The 12,219-nt window shown below is 39.4% G+C and overlaps 1 protein-coding gene across 1 annotated transcript in view; it reads left to right on the top strand.

The window, feature by feature from the left end:
* The window catches only part of LOC124793969 (N-terminal kinase-like protein), a 122,460-nt gene that overhangs the window by 96,861 nt on the left and 13,380 nt on the right, over window positions 1-12,219 (top strand). The window contains exon 15 of the mRNA XM_047258060.1: window positions 2,567-2,719. Coding sequence (XP_047114016.1) covers window positions 2,567-2,719 — 153 coding nt within the window. The remainder of the gene's footprint in view (window positions 1-2,566; window positions 2,720-12,219) is intronic.

Raw genomic sequence — 12,219 nt, 5'->3', positions numbered from 1 at the left:
AAATCAACAACAGAAAGACAAAGTTAATGGAGATGCTGAGGGAATTAGATAAAGAATTTACATGAAACTCTATAGTGTCTCCATGTGTCTTCTTTCACATTTCTCAAAGTGTTTGTAATGAGTAAATGGTGCTCCATACAAAAATTCTACCGGGTGGCTTCCCTTTCATTCCCTTCACTGAGTCTGTGATCTCCTATTTTTCCTTCTCTTCCTTTTCCTACTATCAAATTCCAGTCCTCCATCACAATTATTTTTGTCTCCGTTGAACAGTTTCTTTTTGTCTCATTATACATTCTTTCAATCAATTCATCATCTTGCAGTCCTCTTAGGAATATAGACTTGTACTACTATTTTGTGTTTAGCTTTGTGTTCATGTTGGTGTATCTGAAGATAAGGCAGTGGAATTGGAGGATGGAACATCAGGGTTATCTAAATTACTTCAAAATATGAAGAGTGAGTAAAATTAACATCAGGACAGGTGTTTATTCCAAAGGAACAGAATAGGGAGGAAACTCAGATATAAGATGTATTGTAAACAAGAAAATTAAAAAAAAAAATTTAATAAATTCAAAATATTACATGCACTTAAGGAATTTCAAATAGAACATCAGGGCTAGTTTTAAAAAAATAAACAAAATATAGTCCATGGAAATAAATCATGTGTATGCACTAGAGTGCCCAAATTTTGATGTGCAGGGAGAAGACACTAAACAAAGAGTGACAGAAATTGATAAACGATGGCAGTTTCTGCTACAACATGATAATGTGGAAGCTTCATGCAAAATTAGGACAAAAACAAAGAACATTTCCTTGTAGGAAATGACGAGGGCCATATATTTTTAAAATCTGCTGTGAACAACAACATTTTTATCCAGAGCACATTCTTTCTGCAGAAAACAACTAAAAATTGCACTTCGCAAGGATCAAATGGAAATAAAAACTGAATATACTATATTTTATCTATCATTGACAAAGCTATACACACTTTTGAATTGTAAGTAATCACATATTTGTACAATTTAGAATACAAAGAGAGACAAATATAGACAGCAACAAACATACTAATCAGGAAACCAGAAGCTTTAAATTATAAGAATTTCAGTGTGGAGATGGGTCAGATTTTCAAAAAAGGGATGCAGGAAAAGATGGGCAAGAGTTTCAGCCAAAAGTTAATATGCTCAGTTAAGCAAGAACACTGAAATTTCTCTGAGATGTTGAGATAAGTTCAAATGAAAATTTGATAAGAGAAACATTTGAAAATAATAAGAGTAAGAAGAAAACAGAGCAGAAATTTATATTTTCATGAGTTAAGGCAATGTACGACAACGTAAACATCCCAGAAGTAACATTAGCTGTAGTATATCTTCTTCTTCTTCTTCTTCTTCTTCTCGTCTTCAGGTTCTAGACAGGAATTGCCTGTTACGGTACCCATCTCTGTCGGGGTCTTCCTCCGTCTCTTCTCTCATGGCACTTCTAATTTCTTGCTTTTAAAGGAAGTTTCTCACTCTCCGTTCTTTGTAGATGTTCGTTCTATTTTCTTCTGTAATCTCGCATTTTATCATTGGGGCTAAAGATTTGCAGTTCTTCTCTGATATCTCGATTTCTTAGCCTGTCTTCTATTGTGCAACCTTTAACACCTCAAAGGAATTTCATTTCGTGTGCCTGAATCTGGCTTTCTTGTCTCTTGGTAATCACCCAGAGCATTGTGGGAAGTGCAACAATTTTGTAAAATTTAATTTGAGTGTCTTTCCTGGTTTTGTTTATTAGGTTTCTGTTAATTTTTCCACATATCCGGCTGAATTTACTAAGCTTAATTTCAGTATCTCTGCTGTAGCCATATGTCATTTCACATCTGAGATAAGTGAAGTGGTTTACTTGCTGCAAAATCTTCTCATCTATCAATATTTTGGTTCTGATTGGTTCTTTCCCCATAAAAGCCATTTATTGTCTTAGCTTTTTTTGTTTTAAATTTCCGTGTTAAATTTTGCACTTATTTGTTTTAGCAAGTAGAGTCCTTTCTGTAGGTCATCTTCCTTATCTGCTAGGATCACTGCATCATCAGCATATAGTAAATTATTTAAAGGAATGTTCCTCTCTAGGTAGATGCCTTTTTGAAATTCTGATTTCCATAAATGTATTGTTTCATTAATGTAGATGTTGAACAAAGTTGGAATGAATGTTAATGGAGCATATCTAAATCATCTGTGTTACACTGATGGCATTGTACTGTTGGAAAGGGAGACTACAATAAACTTGAAGAGATACTTTGAAATCCTCCTTCCCCATATAGTTATTAGAATTAGTTGGCAATATGTCCTCATTCCAGTTAAATAAAAAAGCAGACTCCAGAGGAATTCCCTAAAAAAAAGTATCAAAAATAATCTGTTGTTGGCCAGAATTCCTTCATGGTCATGTCACTTGGTCTTTTATTTTGGGCAGTTTCATTGTGTGTATGCGGGTGCCCCCCCCCCCCCCCCCCCCCCACACACACACACATACACACATTCAAAAGCATGATCATTGAGCCATCCTGCTAACAGTTTGTTTTTTGCTTCTGTTTTGTCAGGCATTAGAAGGTAGTGAAGCATGTACCTCTGGAGGCGACTGGGGCTCACCTGATTTTGTTGCTGTGGAAGGAGCTGCCACAAAATCAGCTAGTAGTTACAGTTTTGGAGAAACTGCAAAGGATGAAGTGGCTGGCCTCACTGTAAAATTACCTGTGAGTCAGATTTCATCATTGTTTATGACCTAAAAATGCAATTCTTGCTGCATCTATTGTCCTAAATTTACAGTGAAATAATGTATCATACAAGGTATGTAAATAAAGTAATGAGACTAATAGCATAATGTTCGATCTGATAAAGCTGGTGATGCTGGACTTAATGGGGGGACAAGTGAAAATATGTTAAGCCATCAGTGCGTGTTGGACTGCGTTAGTGTCACGTCGGTTGTCCGTAGCTCTTTTCTTTACAGTAGGTGATTTTGCTTGTACGGTCTAACTATGAGCAACATAAATTTCAAGCACCGGTTTGCAATCACATTTTGCCTCAGACTTGGACACAGTGCAAGGGAAACATTTGAAAAACTTCGGCAGGCCTATGGAGACAGCATTTGTCATTCGTCCAGCTTTTTTGGGTGGTTTAAGGCATTTGCAGAAGGAAGACAGTCAGTTGACGGTGACTTTACAGTGGAAATCCTTCAGTTTCAAGAACTGATGCAAATGTTGACAGAGACCAGGATTTTGTGTATGCAGATTCTCGGTTGACAGCGAGAGTCATTTGGACAGATTTGAATTAGAGTCACGCCACTGTTCATCAGAGACCAAACATTAAAGACAATTGGGAACTGCATTGCGATAAACTGGTTTTTGGTCTATAAGAACTCTCCTGTGGCTCCTCAGCCTCCTTTTTAGCCCAGCATGAGTCCTTGTGGTTTTCTTCTGTTTCCGGGATTGGAAATGCACCTCAAGGGATGTTGCAGTGGAACACTGGACAACATTCAAATGGATGTAACTGACCAGCTGAAGATTATTCCAGTATTAGAGTTCCAGAATTGCTATGAGAAGTGGAAGAACAATTTTCAGCACTGTGTCGCCTCCCGTGGCAAGTACTTTGCAGGCGACAGTGTGCAGTTGTAACACTATTGGAATAAAACAGTTGCAGAAATTTTGAAGTGTTCTAATACAAACGCTTTATTTACCAAGATCACAACTGTTTGTTCAGTGATGAAAAATTTTGGCAAATTTGAATTACCAATTTCAAATCTGAAAATGCATCAGATGTAAATTACAGGTTAATATTTGGCTTGAATATGTAATGTAAAAGAACAGAGAAGAGAACTGCACATTCAGAGTGCTACATAGCATAATTATAGCATTTGGATGATAATACTTTGATAAACCATTGTCTGAATAACAACATGAGATTACAATATTGTGCATAAGAAGTTGTTCGACACCACTTTATCATCCGGTAGCTTTTAGACAGTACTAGAATCATGTCAGAAATGTATGGTAATAATTCTCATGTGTTCAAGTTTATGGTAAATATAATATGAAAACCTATGAACTTCAAGAATTGATTTTATAACATAAGGTATTACGATCTACTTTTGTAACATATGCTGCTAAATAATCCATTATGTAGTGCTTATGAATGTTTGTAATAGCTGTCAGTTCCTATACAAGTAGAACCAATCCCAGGAATATATTACAATATGCATTGTACTTGTCACAAGTTGTGACCATAGCATAACAACATGACGTGAAGTCATCATTGTTAATTACTCATAATAGCCCCTATCTGGGCTTAATTCTCTAAGCATAGGATGTTGTGACAATTTCAAAATCACAAAGTGGCTAGATGAATGTGGGACATGGCACCTAGCCTGAGGTTTTGTATAGTATTGAAAGGTTGGCTTCCTACTGGTGGTCATAATACTCCTTATTCATTTGTTGTTATGTTATAATATTGGGGGGGGGGGGCGCGTTCATGCTAAACTCCGTCTGAACAGGCCATGAAGGTCCAATGGTACCGACCAGCTGCAGTGTCATGTGATCAGCACACTGTTCTTTCCCTCATCAGTTTTCATGACCACAACCACTACTTCCCAGTCAAGTAGCTCCTCAATTGTCCTCACCTGAGCTGAGTGCACCCCTCTTGCTAGCAGCACTTGGCAGACTGGACAGCCAGCTGGCTGTGCAATATGTGGCCCTCAAAATGGCATCTGTAATAGAGGTGCATTCCAAGGAGTGAGTTGTATTGAGTATCCTCTGACAAAAAACCAGAGCATCACAGATATTCATAGGTGCTTGCAGAATGTCTACAGAGGCCTTGGTGTGAACAAAAGTCCGGTGACTCAGTGGGCAAAATGTCTGTCAGTACCACAGCAGTGTCACGCAAACCTGTCTGATCTAGTGCGTGACAACCGGCCACACACAGCTGTAACTCCTGCAATGTTGGACACTCTCATTCGAGGTGATCGACGAATCACAGTCACACAACTCGCTAGATAACTGCACATCTCTATTGGCAGTGCTGACACATTCGTTCACCAGTTGGCGTACTTGAGGTGTGACCCCATTGGGTTCCTCACTACCTGGCGGTAGAAGCCCATAAAGAGCAATGAAGACCATCTGTGTGAAATTGCTTGTGCATCACAAGACTGATTGTGAGCTCATTGAGTTCCTCACCACCTGACAAGGCCGTAAAGAGCAACAAAGACCATCTGTGTGAAATTGCTTGTGCACTACCAGGCTGATCGTCACTATTTTTTGTTGAACATTGCCACAGGTGATGAAACATTGGTTCATCACTTTGAAATGGAAACAACCTTCCAATGCCCATCTGCGTGGCCCAATGAAGAAGAATGCACTTCTTTGGAAGTAGTATGTGCTTTGGAAGTAGTATGTGGATGATAGAGAGGTTATTGACGCAGCAAGACATTGGCTCTGATGTCGACCGGTAGGGTGGTACCATGTGGGCATGCAGGCCCTCCCAGTAAGAAAGTGTAAAGCTCGGCACATGGATTGTGCTGTCAAACATCAACGTTGAGTGTGCCAAGTTCAATGTGCTACTGAACGCTCAGAAATGATGTAACTTGTGCATACTGTACTTGGGCCCCAACATGGTATACGCGATCACAACGCACTCCAGCTGAAGTTGCAGGATGTTTCTAGTTTGCAAACCACACCGTTTTCTAAAGGGGCGTGCATAAAATTCACACGCTAGCTCTATTAACACACATTTCCTCCATTGACCATATACTAGTCACGTTGTTCTGTATGTAATATACGCAAATAAAAACTTCAATATCCATTTACATGTTTTAAGATGAAAAGGAAAGTACCATGTCCAATCAGTAAGGACACAGGCTTAGAAAAATTCCATTACAAACAGTGCAACACAAATTTGCAATAGTTCTCCACTATTTCATCATTCCTACGTTTTAATAAAATGCCAAAGTCATTCTTACTAGATCACTGTTCCTACCAAGTAGCAGAATCTTTGCAACATTTCAATTACAGACGTATAAAGATATTTTGCTCCTTTTTCTTTTACAAATAGCGCAAGTTGTCCTGTAGATTAAGCCAATCGAACGAACTCGCTCCTCAAAAAAAGGTAAACTTATATTTACATAACATCAAATATTATAATATATACTTACATGAAACTAATAACAAAGCATCAGAACCTATTAAAAATGCGAAACTTGGGGGAAAAAAATTTTAATCCTAAACTCGAACCACCGCTGTAACATGCATCCAGTTCTGAACTGATAATGCTGCTCATTACGCTAAACTGTTTGATAGCCATTACTAGCATGTTGCTCCTTGCTAAAAGCTTTAATCGTAGCTAAGTTACTAATTGAAATTTAATTATAACAAAGTGTACCAACAACGTGTTTTTGGTGGATCCTCAGTGTGTCATTGCTTTAAAATGGCATACTCTCGTAATATGCAAGTTACAATAATTCTTTTGCGACAAATATGATGTTTCTCATTATTTTTTTTGCAGCGAATCACACAGTAAACAACAGGTTTTCAGGTGATTCTTGATTCGCTGGTGCTCAGAAACGGCATATATACGTTCAGGATTGAAATGAATGCCAATATGGTGCCTCACAACTACATGCTGAAGGGAGATAGCATGCACTTAATGTATGGGGTGTTGGGCTGTCTCATTGGTCAATGCTCAGTCGCATGCTCAGAATATCTGACATGCTAGATATTGCTCTGCATATTCGGAAAGAGACCCAAACGTGCTATTCCATGCTATGATGTCAGAAACTCAGCATGTAATGTTGCCATGTATGACCGATTTGCGGTATGAAGGTATACACACTCCAAAAATAGTTTTGCATCACCCTGGTTCCCAGAACTCCTGAAGATAGACGTTGACTGTGGATATTGTACCACAGACACAGTCCCTTTGACTGTTCAGAGATGTCATTAAACCCACCCAAAGATGTAAACAACCGTGCATGAGCAGCGCCTATTAGATGGAGGGGGTCCAACAGCCGATCAGTTCTAGGCATTCCACCAGGGAAGAGGTACATGGCTCATGTTGTCTATAGTTCAACCAAGCCTAGACGGTCAATACCACGGTTCGATCACATACGCATTGTTACTGTGTGCCAGGAAGGACTCTCAACAAGGGAAGTGTCCAGGTCTCTTGGACGTGAACCAAAGTGATGGTGTTCAGACATTGAGGAGGTACAGAGAGTCTGGAGCTGTCGATGACATGCTGTTTTGGGGTGGCATTATGTGGGGCCAACGTAAGCCGCTGGTGGTCATGGAAGGCGCCGTAATGGCTGTACGATACATGAATGCCACCCGACCGAGTAGTGCAGCCACATCGGCAACACATTGGCTAGGCATTTGTCTTCATGGATGACAATTTAGCCCCCATCATGAACCGACGTGACCCACCAAACACTCTGACGGATCTACGCCAAATCGCTGTTGAGGAGTGGGACAATCTGGATCAACAGTGCCTTGATGAACTCTTGGATAACATGCCATGACAAATATAGGCATGCATCAATGCAAGAGGATGTACTACTGGGTATTAGCGACACCCGGTGCGTACAGCAATCTGTACTACCACCTCTGAAGGTCTCGCTGTATGGTTGTACAATGTGTGGTTTTCATGATCAATAAAAAGTGTGGAAATGATGCTTATGTTGATCTCTCTTCCAGTTTTCTCTACAGGTTCCGGAACTCTCAGAACCGAAGTGATGCAAAACTTTTTTTTGGTGTGTGTACATAATACCACAAAGCTTAACTACTTTTCTTCCTGCTGCTCTTTTTCCTATTTAAGTATACACCCTCACATATACAATACCACTGTAATGACACTGATTGTTTGAATTATTGCTCAGGTTGACAAGTATGAGCAAAAGGAAACGGTTTGTTGTGCTGGAGCGGTTAAGTTGTACAACTCAATGAATAGATGATGGGAGATATGTTAGAGAAACAGGCAGGTGGCTCTCAATAAAAGTATCAAAAACCGGTACTGAAAAGATGTCATTTATAAAATTGAGATGACAGAGCAGCTGTGAGTATAGGAGTTGGGATAAGTAAAAGATTTGAAAGTTTGGACAGAGGGAAAGTGAGTTGGAATACAGCAAGAAAATAAATATAAGGATAAAGGTACAGAATTTATGGAAGGAAATTAGTAGGAACCCTCGGGCAGTGAGAGTGCAGTAACAGAAGACATACTGGAGGTACAGTTCTTGGCTGTTTAATTCACAGCTGTTGCCAGTGGGAGAATCCAATGGGCACAGGTACTGTAACAGTTCCTGAAATTGATGTTGAGGTGTACAACATTTTGAGCATTCATTCAAATAAACAATAGATTCAACATTCCCACTTAGAACACTGCTCAGCAACAACACAGCTGATATATAGAAAATGGCTTTTTTCATTGTAAACCTAACTTTTACAGGAGATGAAGTGCCTAAGATTGGACTTCAGTAGGAAATAGTGGGTGGTTAGGAATTGCTTGTCATCTGAGTCATCCACAACTGAATGAATGACTGGTGTGGTGCAGGAACTGAGCGCTGGGTTGGCATAGAGATGAACTAAGACATTTAATAGGTGAATAAGTTGTTTGATGAGGATAGGATATCCATCATCTCAAGGTGTGACGAATGGTAGTCGAAGCCCTGTTGAGGAATGTGTTAAAGTTCTTCAGGGCCTGGGTAATATTGGTTGGTGAAGGGGGAACAAGTCAGCAACTGGTTGACAGTCAAGGCAGGGGCAGTATTATCACTATATTTGGCCAACTGCTGTTTCCCATTGCAGATACAAAGCCAAAGCCCTTCAGTGCCAAGGGCTATATCATACAGATTTTTTAAATATGGATATAATGTCAAAGTGGAGATAGTGTTGACAGCAATTGTTGTGTTTTATATGAACCAATGTTTTTATGAAACTACTCGTTTTAGGAAGGAAAATTGTAGAGTTGAGTTGGACCAGGTGAAGTGGATTTGAAAGAGGTTAAGGTTCTGGAAAAAATAGCAGCGAATGTCCTTTTAAAGGGCCCAGTGCATGAAACTTTCATCAATGTAACTTATCCGGACAATGGATTTTAGGTCTTGAGTGGATGTGGAGAATTCCTGCGGGTGGCCCACTAATGGGTTAGCATTAAATGGTGGCTTGGAGGTACCACATGTCAGTTCCATGGGTTTGTTTCTAAATTGTCATCATGGAAGAAATTATTGTGGTTTAGAATGCAATTTGTCGAACTGATTACGTAGGAGGTTGTGGGTTGGGGGGGGGGGGGGGGAGGGGGGTGGCCAGGTACTGGGAAAGGTTAGTGTTCTGTGGCAGCAAGTCTAAGGACAGTGAGGAGAGCAGGGGGTTATAACCCTATAAAACCTCTTTTTAATGAATTTCTGGGGACCAAAATTCTTTTCCTTAAAGAGCAGTGGATTTCCTCAAATGGCGGTTTTTGCCTAAGTACACAGGAGGAGTTGCCCAGACTCATAATTCAAGCTTGTTTAAGTGATGTAAGTGCTACTTAACTATATATATCAATAACCTGCACTAAAAAAATTTTAAAAAAGTGCGCTTCTCCGTGCCCATGGCGCTCAAACACACACACACACACACAGTTTCCACAGAACATATTCTTTATTTTATTATTGTCGTTATCATTTTTATTATTTTTAATCAAGAAGAATTGTTCTGTCTTGTACTTCTAGGGTATTGTAGTGACAGACATTATCGCTCCAGTTGCTTCTCATTCGTTGGAAATGATTTGTCTACTTGAAAAGAGGAAAAGTTGTTGCTGAAGGTATCAGTTCACTGCACAGCAGCCATGAAGCATGGTGTACTGGACACCTTTCCTCTTCCTTCTTATTCATTGTTGTCATCACCACTTCCTACCTCACAGTGTTCCTTCACAAGTATTTTACACATTTCACTTACATTTATCTTGGGTGTGGGAGACAAGATGTGGTCACCACAAGAAACAAAATCCAGGAATGTCACGTTTTCAGGAACATTTGTGGTTTTGCTCCATTCTTCTGGGACAATATACTCTTAAATAGCAACTGATGTACCACAGCCTTTTTGAAACAGTTTAACTGAGTCTTTTGTGTTACACAATTCTAGGCAGCAACAAACATATGCAAAGCCTGTAGAACATTGCGAGTCTCAGCAATCCCGTCCTCTCAAGTTACGTAATTGACCTCTGCACAATTGTTACTCTGTGTTTGGCTTTAACAGTGTGTGTTGTGCCCACATCCAGAGGTTGCAGATGACTTTTGCAGTTCCACTGAAAGAACAAAACATTTACTTTTCTCGGAAATGGTGTATCCTTGGGGTGTACAAGGCATTGATCACTTTTCCTACCTGCTGCACTCATCTTGGTATTTAAACGCCTTAGATATCTTGTAAAGATTTCTAATATCATACAGGCATTGCTGTTGTACTTATAAGGTAGTGGGTTTATGCTCTGCAACACCAGACAGTTTTAAATTTTCGTAATATCACTAGAAGCAACTTTTCACTTCCAATATGTACAGTTATGCTATTTACGCACAGTAGTGCAATCATTACTTCCTTACTTTTTTCCCTGTATGGCACTTTTCTTCCTTAATGAAATATGGTTTTGCAAGAAGTAAACTGTAAAAGAGGCCAGTTTCATCTATGTTGGAAATGTCTGTGGGCTCATAACACTGGATCAATTATGGCAATGTTATGTTTTTCAATGGTTTACACTTTCTACCCCCACTGTTTCACGTTCTCCACATACATTCTGCAATGAGAGGAGATGGCCTTTTTCAAAGAAATGATTCAACCAGGCATTATTATCCAGAAAACTATGATCTGCATGTAGATAAGTGTTGGCTGAAGGAACAATTATTGCATGACACAAACATTCAAAGTATGGCATGTGTGAGACTGAAAGAAGTTTGAAACCCATGTGGATATGTTAGGAATCATGTAAAAACAGAAATTTAATTTCCAGAATGTTTATGCTTATCTCTTAAAACTGGACTTTAGGATAAAGTGTTGTTCATTAAAAGCAGCGAAAAAATCATTGTTCTTATGGTAGTTTCTTTGGGACTGACAGAAATATTCATTAAAAGAGGGTTTGTTAATTTGGGGTTTTACTGTAGATATGTAGCACCCACTATTACAAGTATTGCAACTTATGCTAACAAGGCAGGGACTGTGTAGAGGCAGTGGAGGAAATGATTAGTGATTTCAGCATAGCGAGAGGCACGTACTGGTCAGTGAAGGCAAGAGACTTTTCTGTGGAAGTGTTGTGACCAGGGATATTGGGGCAACTAAAGTGCGCGTCATATATCTTGGCGGCCGAGTTTAGGTTTGTTCTGCGCATCTGATGTCACAAAACACAGTCAGCCAATGAACAGAGAACGACGTTGCCAGATCTCGACAGCAGTGCAGAGCACGGACGAGTGTCTTCAGTTTTAGAAACGTTCAGTCATAAATAAAGTAATAGAACAAAAGCAATGTCTTGATAGCAGACTTTCTTTTACAGAAAGTTTGGAAAAAGCATTCTTTATACCAATTGCTTCATATTCTATTAATTAATTAAACCAAAGAAGCAATAAGATTCCTAATTCAGGCGATAGCAAGGAAAGGTGTTTGTTTCAATCTCACGAACTGCTTTTTCGCAATAAAGAACAGCGGCAATTGTTTATTTCCTATTGTACTTCGACGAAGCGTGAGTAATTCATAGTCATACCAACAGTGTTTATAAGTAGTTGCGTGAGGTGTTATAAGCCTTATGGAGTTACACTGTTCGATGAGCTGAGGTAGCAGGACGGTTAAGGTGTTGGGCTGCCAAGTGAAAGGTTAAGAGTTCAAACCTTGTGCGGTGCTTAATATTTTCTTTATTTAAAAACAATATTGGAGTGCCTTACTTCACGAATTTTATTCGTTTGAATGAAATTTCTAGTGCTTTGCCTCTTCATTAACTTTTTTGGTGCTGCAGACACGTGCTCCCCGCATTTCGCGCTGTGCGCAATTTTGTCATCACTGCACTTCTCGCCTGTGCAGACACATGGTGTTCCCACTGCTTTGACACACTTATCATTCGATTTCACAAAAACTATTTGGCCAAAAAATTTGATTTTTACACATATTCTTGACTGATACCTTCCCCCCATAAATGACTTAATTTAGTTTCGATGTGCAGCATTAAATGTAGTAAACCATTGCACTAAATTTTGAAGAGTTTG

The sequence above is a fragment of the Schistocerca piceifrons genome, chromosome 1 (assembly GCF_021461385.2).
Source record: "Schistocerca piceifrons isolate TAMUIC-IGC-003096 chromosome 1, iqSchPice1.1, whole genome shotgun sequence".
Classification (NCBI taxonomy): domain Eukaryota; kingdom Metazoa; phylum Arthropoda; class Insecta; order Orthoptera; family Acrididae; genus Schistocerca; species Schistocerca piceifrons.
Note: the sequence above shows the minus strand (reverse complement) of the source record. Positions and strands in the feature narration are given on the sequence as shown.